At 41.8% G+C, this 19993-nt stretch overlaps 1 protein-coding gene across 12 annotated transcripts in view; it reads left to right on the top strand.

Moving 5' to 3' along the window:
* Positions 1 to 19993, top strand: part of GRID2 (glutamate ionotropic receptor delta type subunit 2) — a 1103852-nt gene that overhangs the window by 940792 nt on the left and 143067 nt on the right. For all 12 annotated transcript variants that reach the window (XM_045017699.1, XM_045017705.1, XM_045017706.1 and 9 more), the window contains 2 exons: positions 454 to 592; positions 18405 to 18600. In XM_045017699.1, coding sequence (XP_044873634.1) covers positions 454 to 592; positions 18405 to 18600 — 335 coding nt within the window. The remainder of the gene's footprint in view (positions 1 to 453; positions 593 to 18404; positions 18601 to 19993) is intronic.

Raw genomic sequence — 19993 nt, forward strand, 5'->3', positions numbered from 1 at the left:
ACAGTACATCTGGGTATCAGCACAGCTGTGAAAATAATTGTGCTTTTGTTTTTTTGTTTCAAGAAACTCCGTCAGATCCAAAGCACAGGGAGAGCTTAATTAAAGCCATTAAAGAAATCTGCAAGGAAAAGAAATACCATAGGTGCTTAAATATGCTGTTTTTTGTTCTGAGCTCATGAAATCTGTCTCCCATACTGGACTGACTGTCAGATGAATCACAGTTAAATACACCGTGATGAAGGAGTTTCTAGAAAGCCTCTTGGAGTGGAGGTGTGGGCTCCCTTTAACACTCTTCTTTGTATAGAAATTATGGTTCAAATCCTGCTCACTTTACTAATAAAAGTATTCCACTGATACCAGTGACACTGTTTACATTATCAAGGCATTAACAGTGAAGATTTGGCTCTGCATCATGCAAATGAGAGCTCTAATTTTCCTTCTTCTGTCCAACAGGAGGAGAAGTTCCTTATACAACACTGGCAACCCGAATGATGATGGGCGCCTGGTGGCTTTTTGCTTTGATTGTCATCTCATCTTACACAGCAAATCTAGCAGCTTTTCTCACAATCACTCGCATTGAGAACTCCATCCAGTAAGTGGACAAAGAACAGATGGTGGGTGGGTGTGTCTCTCTGTCTGTATGTGTGTAAGTATATGAAAAGGTGGAAACCCTGAGGAAAAAACACTTTTTAGCCAATATTCTTTGGGGCAGAATGTCTCGCAGATCAATCTAACTGGTCATTTACTGCAAGCTAATTACTCTTCTCAGGCACAAAGAAGTTCATGTCCCTTAGACGTATATATATATTCTAAAGGAAATTGTTACTATCTAAAAGGTTTGAGGAAGTAGAAACTGGAACAGTTATTTAATGTCTGTGCTTGTCAGAGGTCTCCCACGAAAAGGTGCTATTATGTCGGTGTTTAAAATGGAAAAATAAGTATTGAAGTGCTCCCCCTCCACACTCTTCAGTCGTAATCAGCCCCAGGAGTCTGTATCCTGACCCTTTCATGGCAATTAGTCAAAGAGTTTGCTGTTTCTGCGGGTTTAAAATGAAACTCCCACTTTTCTGCCAGGGAAATGCAATTAAATGTGTTGATATGAATGAATAAATAAAATTAACAGACCCATTTCCCATTCTCTCCGTCATTTTAAGCTTGTATTTTTGCCGTATCATTTTCCTCACACTTTCTTCTTGTGACCTGTCTGCTACTCTCTCCTTTCCCTTTGTATTTACTTTCCTTTTCCTCTCTACATCTCCCCCATCTTGTTATTTCTCTGTCTCCCTCCCAGGACTGCTCATGTCTTCCACTGTCTAAGAGTATATCTATACTGCATTCTGAGGTGTGGTTGCAGCCTGGGTAGACATACCTGTGTTTGCAAGGATAAAAATAGCAATGCTGATACCGCAACACAGTCTTCAGGTGAACTAGCACCACGAGTACATGCCTAGGGGCCACAGAATGCTTTCACAGCCCACACTGTAGCCTGTGCCCCTATCTAGAGTGCTATTTCTAGGTGTGCTAGCATGGCTAGATCTATCGCAGGTATGTCTACGCATGCTTGGTCGCACCTTGGATTGCAGGGTAGGCATACCCTTGGTTACTATTAGCTATCTCTCCATCTGACCTCCCATCTCCTTTTTCAGGTCTCCCTATGTATTTCTCTCTCCCTCTTACCATAGGAACCTTTATCTCTACCTTACTCCTCCTGTGTTCTTCAAGCTCATGACTCCCTCCGCAAACAGCACTCTGTGTGTCATCATCTCCCACCCCACCCACCAAAATCGCGGTCTCTCTTCTTACCAAAAACCAGAAACTGTATATGGGAGGAAAGGCAAAGATTTTTGAGGAGTGGAAAGACACAGAAGCTTTGATGAAGAAGTGGGAGGACATAGTCTCTTGCCCCTATTAAAAATGTCTGTTCCCTCAGGAAGGGAGCCCCTGTATGTCTCCCCCACCCCCCGCAAGAACATGTGTCTTCCCAACCCCCTGTAAATATCTGTCTGATTTTGTTCCTTCTCCAAATGTCACTCTGCCTCCCCTTCCATGACCCCACCACTAATTTTGCCTCCCCCTTCCTTCATGTCCCATACAAGAAGGGAGTTCTAGCCAGCCAGCTCACTGGGAGGCCACCACCCATTCTCATGTAGCAGGGCTCAGTTCTTAGGTCCAGGTGGCTTTATCATATATCTGCCTGGAGAGAGAGGGAATGACGAGACCTTTCTGTAAATCCTTGGTTTGGATAGGGAGGAATAGCTATTAAGAAGAGCTGCACATGCAGATATAGGCCTTTCCAGGGAGAAGAGGAACAGCTGGAGAGTAAGCAGGTGCTGGGGTGTACTGGAGATGGGCTTGAATCAGAACCCCGGATCAGAATAAGTGATAAACTGGAGAGGGTTCTGAGAAGAGAATGATTAAAGGATTGGAAAGCATGTCATATAATTAAGGACTCAAGGAGCTCAATCTATTTAGCTTAACAAAGAAGAAATTAAGAGGTGACTTAATCACAGTCTGTAAGTACCTATGTGGTGAACAAATATTTGATAATGGGCTCTTCAGTCTAGGCCCTGGTCTACACTAAGGTCGGGGGTCGAACTAGGGTACGCGAATTCAGCTACGTGAATAACGTAGCTGAATTCGAACTACCCTAGTTCGACTTACTTACCCGTCCAGACGCCGTGGAAGCGAACTCCGCGGCTCCAAGGTCGACTCCGGCAACTCCTCCTGCCGCGGTGGAGTACCGGAGTTCGAACTAGCGCTTCCGGGGTTCGAACTATCGCGTCTAGATCAGACGCGATAGTTCGAACTACGAGCAGTCGAACTCGTCGCGTCGACCCGGACGGTAAGTGTAAACGTGGCCTAGCAGACAAAGGTGCAACACGATCCAGTGGCTAGAAGCTGAAGCTAGACAAACTCAGATCTGACATAAGACATACATTTTAATTAGCCATTAGAACAATTTACCAAGGATTGTGGTGGATTCTTCATCACTGGCAATTTTTAAATCAAGATTGGATGTTTTTTCTAAAGATATGCTCTAGTTCAAACAGGAATTAATTCAAGGAAGTTATGGGCTGTGTTATGCAGGAGGTCAGCCTAGATGACCTTATGGCTAGAACTTGCATAGAATCTATTAAACACTCCTGAATTTAGGGAAAATTCGGATTTCTCTCTCTTTTTGGAACCAAAATTTGTGACTCAGGCTCATCGTGTCTATGTACTGTGATGGGGCAAGGCCAGATGGTTACAGTAAAGTAGTAAGGAACAGGTATGTTAGCCCCAGGCTAAACAAATCCCTGGTACCATGGTAAGCAAATGGCAGTTGCTCCAGGTTAATCAAGACACCTGGGGCCAATTAAGATCCTTCTAGAAGGCAGTGGAGATAGCTACATTGATTGGGACACCTGAAGCCAATCAAGGGCTGGCTGGAACTAGTTAAAAGCCTCCCAGTTAGTCAGTGAGGTGCACGTGTGAGGAGCTGTGCTTCTGGAGGACTGAGGAGTACAAGTGTTATCAGACACCAGAAGGAAGGTCCTGTGGTGAGTCTAAAGAAGGTGTTTGGAGGAGGCCATGGGGAAGTAGCCCAGGGAGTTGTAGCTGTCATGCAGCTGTTACAGGAGGCACTATAGACAGCTGCAATCCACAGGGCCTTGGGCTGGAACCCGGAGTAGAGGGCGGGCGGGCCCGGGTTCCCCCCAAACCTCCCAACTCCTGATCAGACACAAGAGGAGTTGACCCAGACTGTGGGTTCCACTAGAGGGGAAGATCACTGAGGTGAGCAAATCCACCAAGGTAGAGGAGGAACTTTGTCACAGTACCATTATGATCATGCTGCCCAATGTGTCCTACTGTACATACAAACTCATCCAAACTGCACTATATAATTGCTTAGGTCAAATTAAAATCATCTTTTGATACTTGAATTTTAAATTGTGAGATCTCTGGTTGCTGAAGAGGTGCTTTGGCAGAACTGAAATGTTAGACTCATTGGGGGGTAAGCCTGGGCTGTTGATCTGTTGATTAGTAAAGGAACTCAGCTGTGTTTTTTTTTTTAGAGAGAGATTTCTTTCAGTCTTACAGGACAAAAACAAAGTGTCAATTTGTTCTCTCAACCACCCTTGTTTGCACATTAGAGTATGGTAAAATGATACTTCAGTGTGATGTCAGCTTTGATCTTTACAAGTAAAAGATTCATTTTTAATAAGTCTTAAGGGACATGTTGCTAAAACAGGGTGGAAAAAATCCACATTTGTGCGCGCACAGGCATTTGCACTTGCAACATAGGTAAATGTGTGCATGTGCCATTTGTGTGCTCAGTCACTCAACTTGTGCTCACAAATATGATTTTTGTGTGTCTGCAGCCACTGCATCCTGCTTTGAAATTATGTCCTGAATGCTTTTGAAGTGCTCAAGAAAAATGTTCCAATCAGTGCAAAAAATGGCTGTGAGCTTTCTTGCCATACATAATAAGAATAAAATATAGCTAAATAGTAATATAATATTAGTTCCATTTCCAGTCTGCTCTTGTAGTTTATTATGATGTCACTAGAAATCCTCAGTGGAATTCTGAGGTTATTATGTACAGTTGGGTGTACATTGGTCTGGGTACTGTATTATTTATAGGTAAAATTCACTGAAATGTTTTATTGGGTGGAACATGTTGCAGCTGGAAAGCTCCTGAAATAAAAGAAGAGACATTTTTCAACAGTGTTGGTAGGTCAGAAATAGAGTAATTGGATGTGCTAAGCATCCATTGGGGAATGAAGTTATCCTAACTATGGTGGGAGTGTAAAACTTTAGTTTACAAAACTGCTCAAAATTGGGAAGCAAACCAGCACTTAGCACAGAGGCTGTTAGTTTATCACAATGAATAATTGCAAAGAGGGAAACGTGAATAAGCAACACAGGAAAAACAAGGTCATCTCTTTTTTTAACACATCAAATTATACCCTGGGTGAGCTTGCAAGGCCAGATTGGAAATGGATTTAAATATGTAAAGAAAATAAACCAAATTCTGCTTGCAATTACACCTCTACCTCGATATAACGCTGTCCTCGGGAGCCAAAAAATCTTACCACATTATAGGTGAAACTGCGTTATATCTAACTTATTGATCCACCGGAGTGCGCCCGCCCCCCTAGAGCACTGCTTTACGAATTCATGTTATATCGGGTTGCGTTATATTGAGGTAGAGGTGTACGTCCAGCCAACACCAATGAAGTCGCTAGAATGAAAGGGATTGAAGTCAATGGTTTTGCCTGGATGTAACTTCAGAGAATTTAACCATTAACTTTGACCCATTATGCTAGCTAGTGAAATCTCCACAAGTACTACAAGGACCCAAAGTCAGAATTATCTAGAGCAGGGAAACTGGTTCAAAGAAAAAAGCTGGACTTACCATCACCAATTTTAGACCAAAACTCTTAACAATACACTTTGTGGTTCTAAAATATGCAACTTCTTTCCAATTCAAGTTTCCAGCTAGGACTAGAAATGACGGCATGCTGTCTGAGAGTACATCTATCCAGCAAATCAAGGTGTGATTGTAGCAGGGATAGGCATATCCATTCTAGCTTTAGCTAGAGCAGGTAACAATAGTAGTGATGACATGGCGACTCAGACTTCAGCATGGGCTAGTGTCATAAACAGATAGTTAAGGGGTAATGTCTCTTTTACCTGTAAAGGGTTAAGAAGCTCAGTAAACCTGGCTGACACCTGACCAGAGGACCAATAAGGGAACAAGATACTTTCAAATCTTGGTGGAGGGAAGTTTTGTTTGTGCTCTTTGTTTTGGGGGTTGTTCGCTCTTGGGACTAAGAGGGACCAGACATCAATCCAGGCTCTCCAAATCTTTCTGAATCAGTCTCTCATGTTTCAAACTTGTAAGTAATAGCCAGGCAAGGCGTGTTGGTCTTATTTTTGTTTTCTCAACTTGTAAATGTTCCTTTTTGCTGAGAGAATTTTACCTCTGTTTGCTGTAACTTTGAACCTAAGGCTAGAGGGGGCTTCTCTGGGCTATAGGAATCTGATTACCCTGTAAAGTATTTTCCATCCTGATTTTACAGAGATAATTTTTACCTTTCTTTCTTAATTAAAAGCTTTCTTTAAGAACCTGATTAATTTTTTCCTTGTGTTAAAATCCAAGGGGATTGGATCTGGACTCACCAGGAATTGGTGGGGGGATGGTTAAGTTCTCCTTGTGTTAAGATCCAAGGGGTTGGATCGGTGTTCACCTGGAACTTGGTGAAAAAACCTCTCAAGGCTCCCCAGGGAGGGGGAAGATTTTGGGGGGACAGAAAGGGATCCAGACACTGAAGTTTCTGGATGGTGGCAGTGTTACCAGATCTAAGCTAGTAATTAAGCTTAGAAGTGTCCATGCAGGTCCCCATATCTGTACCCTAAAGTTCAGAGTGGGGGAGGAACCTTGACAGCTAGCATCCTAAGTACATACCCAGGGTCCCCGATGGGCTTTTACTGGGGTTGCTAGTTGGTACTGAAGCCTGTGGCACCACTCCCTCACTACTGTTGTTACCTGTGCTAGCTAAAGTATGCCTACCTGCACTACAAACACACTTCATTTTCTGTGCAGTCAAATGGAGGCTGGTCTTGTGGTACTTCTCACCAGAAGTAGGGGCCACAGAAATCTAATGATAGATCCTATTCTGAAGAGACTTCCAGCCCATTATTGCATACAAATTTAATTCTGGACCTTTGTAGGTTGACCTGTCTCTAGTAGAATGATGGACAGGCCTATCTGTCAAAGCATTATACCATTCTTTGCATAGGTGCATTCTGAGAAAAGCAGCATATCATTAGCAAGCATGGTGTTAACAAATAAGCAGGGCTGTCCTTACCCATACACAAACTATGCAGCTGCATAGGGCACCAGGAAATTTGGGGCAATTTGGTGCCCCAAATTTCCTGGTGCCCTGTGCAACTGTGTGCTGCTCCAGCAGCCAGCCCAATCCCACCCCTTCCCCATAGCTACATCCCAGGGGACTGCAGCAGGGGTCAGGTGTGCCCTGCACTCACCAGGTGGCAGGAAGTGGAGCAGCCCAGCCCCAGCCCACTCCGCGTTGCCGGTGAGTGCTGGCAGGTGTTTTTCCCCTGCCCCCCAAGGCTGGGCGCCGGGGGAGCGGAGCAGAGCAGAGTGGGCTGGAGCTGAGTCACTCCTCTTCCTGCCTGGGGTTGGGCCTACCTGGCAATCACCAGGTGGCAGGAAGTGGAGCGACCCGGCCACAACCCACTCCGCTGGCTTGTGCTGGGGGGAGGTTTCCCTCCTGCCCCCGACAGACCTTGGGCGAAACCTCCCCCCCACACACACCCGCAGATGCCTGGGGCCAGCTACTCCCCCCACAGGGGGGCTGCGTAGAGCACCACAATGTCTAGGGACGGCCCTGCAAATAAGTACTAGGAAAAATGTCTGCTTCCCTTTTACATCCTCACAAGTTGATCTTTGCTGCATAGCCAGTTGCATGTACTCTCTGCTTAACTGATTATTACTCTAATTTGTTGCAATTTATAAACTAAACCTGAGGCAAAAGAAAAATAGCATAAAACCAGAGTGAGGGTACGCCTCCTTTTTCAGCTAAATACCACTCTTTGTATTACTTTTGGTTGCAGTGCTTTTCAGTTTGTGCCAACTGGCAATATTAAAAGTAAAGCTGCACCGTCATAAAATACCTGTTAGCTGCATCTACTATTCACACAGACCCATTGTACAGAAACTTCATTTGAAGACAGTAATTCTGGGAATGACTTTTAAATCAACACAGTCAGCATTTCCACATCAAAACATTGGGGTCAAACTGGGAATAACAAAGAGGAAAGCATAACTTGTATGTCCCTTAAACTTGCCTTAATGCCAAGATCTTAAGAACATAACTCCTAAAATATTATCCATCCATACATTTTTTCAATGATTATGACCAGTGGGCAACTGATTCTCGGCAGAGACCTCACATGCTCCCCTTCTGTGAACTATTATGCAGGCATCCAACCCAGGGGGATCCCTGTAAAACCCTATGCACCCCCAGTGCCCCTGTTCAAATCCCTTCTCCTTATTGTGAAGAGGGAGGAATTGAACTACAATCACTTACATTTTGGGTGAGTAACCTAGCCACTGGGCTAAAGATTATGAGGGATGCCTCTGACACCTACTCTCCCCCATGGCTGTTTTATATGTGGAGTTAGGCACCTTACCTTGGTCTCACAAGAAACATGTTGGTTACCTAAGCCACCTCTCTTCCAGGAGAGAGTTCCCAGATGTGGGTCGCAAACAGAGCTAGGCACCTCCCTGCAGCCTGAATTTAGGTGCCTAATTCCATGTGAGGGGAGGGGCTTAGGACACATCCCTCTTGTTGGCATCTCCCATTGGTTATCTTAGCCAGCTCCTGACCTAGCAATCTGGCTTTTGTGGATACCATTCTCAGAAGCCTCTCTCCCCATTCATTGTATAAGAATAAAGGGAGCCTAGGTGCCTAACCCAGGATTTGAGGATTCCAGAGCTTTTCTAGGTGCCTAAACATAGGTGTTGCAATACTCCACATTGCCAAACCTAAATCCTTTTGTGGCTCTGGGCCCTAATCCTTTTAGGCCGATAGATGGGGTAATGCAGGGAAGGTCAGTTCTGTGGATAAGCAGAAGACTTAATTTGGAAGTTTCCACAAGTACTAAAACTTTGCATACAATATTTTTTTAAAAACAGAAGAATCTAGGGATTTGCCAGCAAGTGATAGGCAAGTTCAGAAGGCATGGATGTGCATTTGATTCAGATAACCATCCAAAAGTTTGCATGCCTCATTGGCAGCTTATCCGAACATCTTCATGCTAGAAAATTAGACTGGAATTCTCCTGAGGTCAGGTTTTCTTGTGCGGTTTCTAGCTCTTTTCTTTCTGGTTCAATTATTATTATTATTATTATTGGTATGGTGGTAAGGCCTAGAGGTCTCCATCAGGGATTAAGATCCTGTTATGCTAGGTGCTGTACACACTTAATAAGCAAATGTCCCATCTTGAAGGAGTTTAGAATCTAATATATGATGAGACTATTAATTAAGTCTCAGAACACCAACTGCTTAGCCACTGTCAAGTGTTTTGTAGGCGTCACTCCACAGATGAGTTTTAAAGAGGGATTTTAAGGAGAACAGTGTAGTGGCTTTGTGGATGTTGACAGGGAGCTGCTCCCATGCATAAGGAGCAGTGTGGGGAAAAGCAAAAAAGTGAGTGAAGAAAAATTGGGCTAATGGGCTAGTAGTTGGCAGAGCAGAAGTGGGCTTGGTAACTTATAAGATCTGATAGGTATAGAAGAACTAACCTGTGAAGGACCTTAAAGTAATGGGAGCTGTCTTTAGCACTTCAGAAAATCAGGCTACTTATTTAGGTGCTGAAATGAGTACCTAAGAACCTCACTTTAAGCTCTCCTTTAAAAAAAGTTTCTTCTCTTTGTATCCACAAAGAGAGAGGACAGTTTCTTTCCTTTTCCTGCGCCCATATAAATGTTTCTGTTGTTCCTCTCTTGTGTGTGGCTACACCCTTTGTACCCTTCCCCTACTTTAAAGAGAGGATGTTGGGGGGAGCTACAGAATGTATGTCCAACTTCCTTCCACTCCTTACACAACCTGCTAGAAAACACAAGGTTGAGTGCATCTCAGCAAGAATCCCAATACACTTATTTGTATTTATTGGTTCTTTTCAGATATTTCTCACATACCACAATTCATATTAAGCTAGGATGTCCCCAAATGCTTCCAAACAGCAGAGCTCTTACAGATTTGCTTTGAAGGGGGGCTACATTAGGGTTCATGTGCTGTAATGACAATAGGTATTATCCTTCTCTGAAAGACAGGGTGCTCTTTACCCCCTTGCCTTGTACCTTGTCCATCTAGACCTTTAAACTAGATGGCAAGCACCGTTATTACTTTCTGTCACAGCTGTCACTATCTAGCCTCAAATCACTTGTCTTGCTATGCCCTGTCTCCTGAGCGTGCCTCTGAATAAATCCTTAGAGCCCCAGGAGATGAAAAACACAACTTGCAGGCAACCTTTATCTGAATTAGAATAATAAATAAGGACTTTGATGTAAGCAATCAGATCAAATATTTTAGTGACTGACTGCTCTCTGCTACGTGCAATAGTCAGTTCTGATAAAGCAGTCAACATAAATGGACACTATTCTTTGCATTTTCTAAACTATATTTTGAATGTTTTAAAAACAATTCTTGACACACATGAACAACAAATTACAATTCCATTTAAAACACTGCCTGAGATTACGGTATATGGCCCCAGTGTAGGATTTGTTTTAAAGAGAGAAAAGGAGGGAAGGGGGCAAGTAAGTGTGAAAACAGAACGCAATACAAGGAGAAATAATTTTTCTCTAAATCCCAAGTGCAGGCAAAATCTTTGATTGCAATCAAAGATTATCTCTGTTTTGTGATAACGACTAGAGTCCAACATGAAACTAAGCAATTGAGTTGGTTTGCCTTTTCTGAATAAGGTGCAGAAAGTAAACTACTTACATGTTGAACAGTAAATATAATTTTTAATGGTTCAGCTTTATAAAGATATTTAGCTCTTAACATATTCAAAGTGCTGTACAGAAATTATTCATCCTCACAATGGCCCTATGATAAAATTAATGCTATGTCATTAATAATCTAATTTAGTCCTAATAAAGCATTGATGGAAAATTTTATGCCATGCACCCCACATATAACTTAAATATTTTTCCACCAAAAATCTTCACAGTAAGCATAATTATAACCATAACTAGAATTGTAGCTTGTTCATAGTAATACACTGAAACAATTTGGGACTTTTATTCTATTTATAGCAAACAGAGATTCTCTATATTCAAATTCACTTAAAATTGCTTATACCACCAACTTAACTTCTCACTTATCAGTATGTCTTTAATGCCATCAGTCACTTTTTAATTGTTTCAAAATTAGAATATCCAAAGTCATTCTGCTACCCTTACTCTTGCTGAGTAAGCATTTTTCTCAATAGAGATTTCTGTTGAAATCAGTAAAACATTTCATGGGTTAAAGTGTTACTCCATGGGAGAAAGGGTATTACTCAGTGTGAGTAAGGATATCAGAATCTGGACATCAGAGGATTGCTTCATAAGCACAGGTACATTTGACACCAAGTTATCTTTATTTTGAGACTTATGCTCCTGTGCATGCATGTGCAGTAAGCTGATGGGACTTACGCATGTGTCCATTAACTCTAGTAGGGAGTCACTCATGTAAATCTCATGTGTATGAGTGGGGGAATCAACTGTTCATTCCAGAAATAAAGATAAATTTAAAAAGCAAAATTATAATCTACAAATATTAATAGAAATAAAGTACATACCAAAAAAAAACCTCAGAAGAATGGTTCATAGTGATTGATCCATCTATAGAGCTGAGGAAGCTTCTAAAATGTAAGAATTTCATTTTTCTGCTAAGGGTTTGTTTTTTGTTTTGTTCTGTTGCATCTCAGATGCTGGACTGTGAATGTCACACCACAAATCTGTGCAATGCAAATGTAAAACTTTATCCCTAAAGCAGATTTATATACAAGATGAAGTCATGGGTTATGTGTCCTTGCTGAAGGATAAGTCAATGACCTAACTGGTCTTTTCCATCTCTAACTCTATGTAGGGGGCATCATATCTAAACCACAAGAATCAGCAAGCTGAGAACTTTTACTTAACCCTCAAAATAGGGGCAGGTGAAAAACAGTTTAGGATTTGCTTTTGGTAACAGAATTTAACAAACATGCAGAACTTGAACTCAAACATTCCCTCCATCTCACTGAATGGAGTAGCTATTGCTGTTGTGTAGGGTTGTGGGATAGGGCTGCAGAGAACAAAGGTCATCCTCCATTTTGAAAGGCAGGGTCCTAGACTGCATGGAGCCGTAGGGGGCAGTCAAGCTCAGGTTCTGACTGCTATTGTATTAGAGTTACGTAATGGTCAAATTAAATAATTCAGTTGTTAAATACAAGCTTTTTGTCCCTTAATAAGGAGATCAACACACTCCTCATCATCATACTTCTCCACTTTCTGGCCCTAACTTATTCTACTGTTGCCAGCCTGTAAAAATGGAGTGAAACCAGAACTTTGTAGCTCACTCTTAATGCTGTTTCCACTCCCGATTATTCATATAACGTTTTGGTTTATGTTGTTATACATAACAGAATTGCTTTTATAGTTATAAGACATACAGGGAAACTGGGTTTTTTTCTCTCGCTATTTCTAAATGTACTGTTCCATGGCAGCAATTCCACATATTTTTTATGCTAGCAGTTAGCAATACATGTCGGGAAATTGCTGTGTTTGTTGTTATATTGGAAATTATATGGCTACACAGAGTCCTGTAAGCTACTGATTACAATTTTGCTAGGTGTTGTCATTAGAAACTGGGGACTCAGTAAGTACTTCTCACTACCCTATTCAGTAATGTGTATGGTAAGTAATTGAACAATTACAGGACATTATGATATGACCTGTGACAGTGTTTGTTATATTTCTGAGTGCTACTAGGAGATACAGAAACTTATTAACAGCAAAAGTAGCAGCAGCAATCCAGAATTGGAGAATATAGTATCTTAAATCTTATACAGTGCCTTTCATCAATTATGCTAAGATATATATATATATAGATAGATAGATAGATATATAGATATATATAGATAAAATCATTGAAGTGCATCCACCACTGGATGACAGTGGTTGGCAGTGGAAATTCTCATCTAGGACATCAGACTAAAAGTCCCTCTTCTTAGGGAAAGTACCATGGTGTTGTTAATGAAAACAAGACCTGGTAACTGGATCAGACCCATGGTCCATCTAGCACAATATGCTGTCTCTGACAATGGCCAGCATCAGTGCTTCAGAGGAAGGTACAAGAAAACTTGCATTAGGCAAATATAGGATAATCGGTCCCCCATTTTAGGTGATCTCTAATCCTTACATAACAAGATTGTTTTAAACCCTGAAGCGTGAGATTTAATAGCTCGTCCAAAATGTATGTAAACATTAAATATTGTAACTGGATATTCTTTTTATCCATATAAATATACACTCCCTAGTTGAATCTTAAGGTTGTTTTTTTTTTGCCTCAGTAGCATCCTGTAACAGAGTTCCACATTCCACTGTTCTAATGATTTATTGTGTGAAAAAGTATTTCCTGTTACGGGTTTTGAATTTTCCACTTTTTAATTTCATTGAATGGCTTCTTTGTTATGAGACAGGAAGAATGGAAGTCCCTGGGTCTACTTTCTCTAGACCATTCCGTATTTTATATACTTTTATTATGTCCTCTCTTTATTCATTTCCTTTCTAACAAACAATCCCAAGCTTTCCAATTTCTCTTCATATGAGAGCTTTTCTATGCTCTGAAGCATTTCCTTCTCTGAACCCTCACTAATTCTGCAATATCCTTTTTGAGATGGGGTGATTATCAGATGAAGCTGTACCATTGACTTATATAAAGCAATTACAATTATAATATTCTCCTATTATTTATCATTCCTAACTCCCTAATTTCTTGTTTTCTTTTTTGATCACAGCTGCATATTGACTTGAGCTCTCCTTTGAGCTATCCACAGAGATGCCCAGGTTCCTTTCCTGAGATGATACCATTAATTTAGAACCCTCTATGGTGTATGAATAGTTTAACATTTTCACTCCTAATATCATTACTTTTCATTTATGAACACCAAACTTCATTTACCATTGTGTTGCCCATTCACCTACTTTGGTTAGATCCCTCTGAAGTATTCACAGTCCTTTCTGGACTTGACTTCTCTTGGAGACAGGAGGCTTAGGTACCTAAGCCATTCTTGCATGAAATGGCAGAGGAAGTGGTGACTCCTCCCTTATAACTTCTAGCTCAGTGATTAGAGCAATCACCCAAGATGTTGGGAAACCTGGTTTCAATTCCCACCTGGTGTCTGATGAGAAGAAAGGATTTGAACCTTTATCCCTAATCACTGAGCTATGGGATATTCTGATGTCAATCTCTCCCAGTCTTGTCGAAGCTGTTCCACTTTGAACAAATAATTAAATAACTATTAGAGCAAGGGGACTGGACCCCATGTCTCCCACCTCTCAGGTGAGTGCCTTAACTAGCAGGCTTTCTTGGGCTCTTTTTTGGTCCAGTGACTATTTAAATAGTTAAAGTGGAACAGCTTCAACAGGAGAGTCTGAGAAATATCAGAATATCCTAGAGTTCAGTGAGGGCATTCTTCTGAGAGGTGCGATGGCCTCCTGTTCAAATCATTTCTCCGCAGAGGGCGAAATTGAAGCTGGGTGTCCCACATCCTATGTGAGTGCTTTAACCACTGGACTACAAGTCAAAAGAGAGGGAGGAAACTCCTTCACCTCTGGCTGGATTTTGAATGGGCCCTGATCTACTAGGCATGCTCTGAGCAGGCCTACTATATTGGGTCTTGCTGGCAAGATAGGCAGGGGAATGCCTATGGTACTCCTGGTTTAAGGATCACACTGGATCTTAGATGTGAGAGAGGCATCTTGATGCCTAGAGTGAGTACTGTGCATGTGCCCAGAGATGACAAACTTAAGTCACATGGGGACTTCTACAGCGAAATTTAGGCATCTAGTGAGAGGTTTTGTGGATAACAAAAATTGGTTGGATGATTTAATTGGGGATTGGTCCTGCTTTGAGCAGGGATTTTGACTAGATGACCTCCTGAGGTCCCTTCCAACCCAATAGTCTATGATTCTGAGAGTTTTTTTGCTAACAGACGCTTCATATTTGAGCTCTTTCAGGACTCTTGGGTTTATACTATCTGGACCTGGTGACTTATTTTTTAAATTATGAATTAGTTCCACCACTAGTTCTTCTGACACCTTAAGCTATGAGAATACTGCATCTCTCTTACCATAAAAAGCGAGTTGAAGATGGGTGTCTCCCCATTACATGGTCGTCCCAAGTCAGCTGACTTGGGCTCACAGAGCTTGGGCTATGGTGCTATAACATTGTAATGTAGATGTTCAGGCTTGGGTTGGAGAGCCACAGGTCTCAAAGCCCAAATTTCAGCCTCAGCCTGAATGTCTACGCAGCAATTTTATAGCCCCATAGTCCAAGCCCCAGAAGCCCAAGTCAGCTGACCCAGGCTCTGAGACTCAGCGGTGCAGGGTTTGTTTTTTCTTTTTAAATCACAGTGTGGACATACCCATTGATTTACTTCTTGCTTTCCTGGTTGTGTTTTTGTTCAGCATTACACATACCTTATGAGATTATTATTGTTTTCTTAAGTAGCATCCCTGCCACTTGTAAGGATTTTATTTCCTTGATTTTTGTCTTTAGGGCCCTTTTGAATACCCTTCTCTTTTATGTATCTCAAATGTGCCACTTGGAGGCTGTTGAATCATAGAACCAGAGAAGATTAGGGTTGGAAGAGACCTCAGGAGGTCATCTAGTCCAACCCTCTGCTCAATGCAGGACCAACACCAACTAAATCATCCCAGCCAGGGCTTTGTCAAGGTTTGTTAAAAACCTCTAAGGACGGAGATTCCACCACCTCCCTATGTAACCCATTCATTTTAAATTTGTTGGAGTGGCTAAATACACTCCCTTCACCACCACCCTAGTTAAATAGTGATTCCTAATATCCAACCTAGACCTCCCCCACTGCAACTTGAAACCATTGCTCCTTGTTCTGTCATCTGCCACCACTGAGAACAGACTACCTCCATCCTCTTTGAGTATCATAGGTTCATGTTTCCATTTTGAGTGGTTATAGGTGGATCTTTGCATTTGCCATTGTCTAGTTCAGTGGTTCTCAAATGTATTTGATGGTGCCCCCTTCTTTGTGTCATAGTAGTTTAGGCCTCACCACCACCACACAAGTACAGATGTGGGCCAGTATGAAAAAGGCTGTCTCATGGAACTCTGATAGCTTGGACTGGTCTTAGCCTCACAGCCGAGTTCAATGCCTGTCTGTGTCCCTCACTCTCTAAAATGGGCACAATCATGCTTCCCTGTACCACAGCCAAAGCTAAATAGAGAGCTTACACTGATGGGGGCAGGGAGGGATGTTGTAAGTATCTAGATTTAGTAGTGGAAAGGGATAGAATACAGTAAAGATCTGGGGTTAAGATGTAAAGAAGCAGGTTATGAGAATAAATGTTTGTTTTTTTAAAGAAAAAAAAAGGGAGGGGGGATAGCTCAGTGGTTTGAGCATTGGCCTACTAAACCCAGGGTTGTGAGTTCAATCCTTGAGGGGGCGATTTAGGGATCTGGGGCAAAAATCTATCTGGGGATTGGTCCTGCTTTGAGCAGGGGATTAGACTAGATGACCTCCTTAGGTCCCTTCTAATATTCTATGATACTGATAAAAAAAATCAACATGTAACACTCACTAAATATTAAAAACAGTAAGGCATTGATTCCAACAGAGCCACTGGTCCATTGTAATAAGAGCAAAAGCAAAACTGCAATGTGGTCAATGCTTACAACTAAATGTGCCCACAGCATCCTTGAAAACAGATTAATGTACACATGTCAATGACTTTGTACAATGCTATGAAATCCATCAAAATGCACATCGCCGTCTGAGGACTGGATATGTCTGGAGGAATGAGCTTTGCTAGTTATTCGTTGCTGTGGGTAAAATGTGCACAGTATGTTGTTGGTTTTTTTCACTAAAGCTGCTCAGGCCCCTCTCAGAATATATTTTATGCCCCTCCCCCAGGGAAGCCCACCCCCATTTTAAGAACCTCTGGTCTAGTTTAAGACTGCACACAGACAGATCATTTATTTGTCCTTAAATGTCATCCATTAGATTTGTTCAGTTACATAAAGGTAATTTGTGCCAGCAAAAGCCTTAATGGGTCCTGGGTGTTGAATATATTACACCAATCCCTCCGAAACTCTAATGAATGTCATTAAAGAAATCAAGGTATGGTTAAGTGGTACAATAGGATGAGCAAATAGGGGCAAAGAGGTCATGTCTGGATCCTGGAAGAGATCATAAAATTATTTTAAGGCCAGGGCAGATCAAGACATATTTTGGATACTTTTAGAAAACCCTAAATTAGTTTACATATAATCAGCTTTTGTGTATATATACTCATACAAACACACACACAGAGTGGGTAAGGCTAAAGAACTTATCAAACTGAGCAAATTTATGTGAACTCAAGGAAGTGGCAGTTCATAAAAATAGAACAAAAGTCTCCAGCTTCTGAAAACGGTGCTATGCATCATTTACCTGCTCAGTGGTGCAGGTAAATTTTAATTCTTACTGGTACAGTACCGATCCTCCCGTCCCCCGCTCACACAAAATGTTCTGTGACGAGAGCCCTGCATGGATACAAATTTATACCCACAGATGCGGATATTCACGGAGATAAATCTGTATCCGCTGAACCGCAGGGCTCTCCCAGGAACTGCAGCGGCGAAAGGAGCAGAGCACAAGGCCGCCGTTGTCAGGAGCCAGCGCCGCGCCGGCAGCTCCTCCAGTGCAACTGTACCATTCCCAGCCCTTCCACGCAGCTGCCTGTCCTGCCTGGGATCTGTACAGCCCCACTGGAGGACAGGGCTGGGGGGCGGTAAAACCCTGTTGGAGGAGCTGCCAGCACAGGGCGCTGGCTCCTTGGAGCAGCAGCCCCACGTTCTGCTCCTTTCATCGCTGTGGTTCCCGGGAGAGCCCTGCGGTTCAGCAGATACCAATTTCTCTCTGCGGATATCCACATCCGCGGGTATACATTTGTATCCGCGCAGGGCTCTACAATTCATTCTTGAAAATGTCTTTCCGGTACGGCGTACCGGCAATAAATGTCTGAATGGTATGGTGTACCTGACTGTGCCGGCTTACTTGCACCACTGTCTATGCTGAGTGTATATCTGGATGCAGTATATACCAACAGAGACAGCTGCTTTCTGGTGTTTAACATGCCAGCTCCAAGTAATGCCTGGGCCTGGTCCTAGGGCTATATTCAGTGAGCTTTTTTTCTGACCTTTCTGATTTCAGTCTGTGAGTCCCCAGCAATGTGTAAAATAGAGGGACATTACTTCAGGCTATTACCAGGCTTTTAATCTGATTCATTTTACATTTGTTGGAGTGGCTAAATACACTCCCTTTTGCCCCCCAAAAGAAAGCTGTCATCACTTGAGAGCACACTCTTGTACCTTGCAATGTTCTCTTTTTTTCCTTCAATCTCATTTCCCCCCTTCCCTTTGGCCTCACATTTTTCTTTCTGTCTTAAAGCATAAAAGCAATTCTGTTTCTCTTAGTCTTACTTTGTCTTTTAAGAAAATAAACAAAACAGTGACTTGGCATCTGTCTTCCTATGTGTTGCCCTTTGCTTGCCTGCAGCTCCTGTTCAGCTTGGAAATGTGGAATCATGTCTCCTCTGTCTCTTTTCTTCACCACCAATTAAGGTCTCTCCAGGATCTCTCCAGGCAGACGGATATTCCTTATGGCACTGTCTTGGACTCTGCAGTCTATGAGCATGTTCGAGTGAAGGGGATGAATCCTTTTGAGAGGGACAGCATGTATTCTCAAATGTGGCGGATGATTAACAGAAGTAACGGCTCAGAGAATAATGTGCTGGAGTCACCAGCAGGCATTCAGAAGGTATGAGGCATGGTTTACCTTTTCCTTGACAATTGGAGATACTCTGTTGCAGTGCTGGATTTTTTTAATTGTTTTTAACATTTGAAGCTGCATTTGCACACCGGACAATGATCTTGCCTAATCAATTTATAGCTCATTGCTCCAGTGCAAAGGATTGGACGCTCTCAGCTCACTTCCCTATGGGCAGTTTTCCATTGCATTTTAAAATGCAAGTCCAAAAAATATTTGCTCTGAAAACGATTGAGGATTTAGAGATCTGAAAGAAGAATACATTTGTCAGAATCCAAAATGAGGGTAGGATCACGGGACTTTAATAACAGAAGACATCGCAGTGTACTGTACAAAGTGCTTGTACAGGTTTGAATACAAAATAGAGATTTGTTTTTAGACTTCTGACTCTGAAAACTTAATGTTTCAGTCATGGTTATGAATCCTATGGGTTATGCGAAAAGCAGGCAGAAAAGCATGACCTTGTTTAAAAAACTTCACAGGAATCTCTTAAACTTGATTTGCTATGGAAAAACCAAAATTATGTAAACTTTTTTGTCAAGTGAATTCTTAGAAAAGTCAAGTAAACAGGAGAGAGGTTGTATTTAAGATCACCTATCAATTAAATAGCACAGATTCAGATTGTGAATATTTTTCATCCGTTACTTCAATGGGAATTGCATCTATGTAAATGAGAACAGAACAGAATTCATCCCTATGATAACATCTCCAAATTGAAAATTTATTCTATAAAATAGGGCCCTGAGAAAACAGCATATTTTGTTATTTTAGCAGGGTCTTACTTTAAAGGGTTCATTTAAATTTGAAGATGGGGAGAATTAATTATAATAGAAAACTGAACTGTTGCATGTTTCCTCATTGAAGGTTTAGTTATTCGATCTTTTTTAGATCTATCAAAGTCCAATCAAGCCATTTCAGAACTGTTGCCTTTTGTTTCTACTGAAATACACTTCCTAGGATATCCCAAACATCCATAGTGTTGTGACAGTTGATGAGAGCACATAAAGGAAAGGGCTTCATCATTGTTTTTTAATAAGACCATTTCCTACTGGAGATCTCTTGATAATAAAAGAGCTACAAGATAACAACTGTTTAAGAGTTTGATAAACAGGTGACTTCACCCACCACCATTATAGCATGGATCATATTTCCCAACTCAGAGATTTACCAAACACTAAATGTCATGAAATGGGATGGGAAAGGCCAGGGGAAATGCCCTTGTGAAATCCTTCTAGAATGTGTCATAAGCTGAAAGACGTTTGATGTATACATCTCTAAAGTGCCAGAGAAAGGGACAGCTGAAGATTGATTGGCCAAGGGAAAAGGCACTTTTGAGAAAATATATTTTGGTCCAGTTTGCAAGGTGCTTATAAAGCTGGGAAGC

The sequence above is a fragment of the Mauremys mutica genome, chromosome 5 (assembly GCF_020497125.1).
Source record: "Mauremys mutica isolate MM-2020 ecotype Southern chromosome 5, ASM2049712v1, whole genome shotgun sequence".
Lineage (NCBI taxonomy): Eukaryota > Metazoa > Chordata > Testudines > Geoemydidae > Mauremys > Mauremys mutica.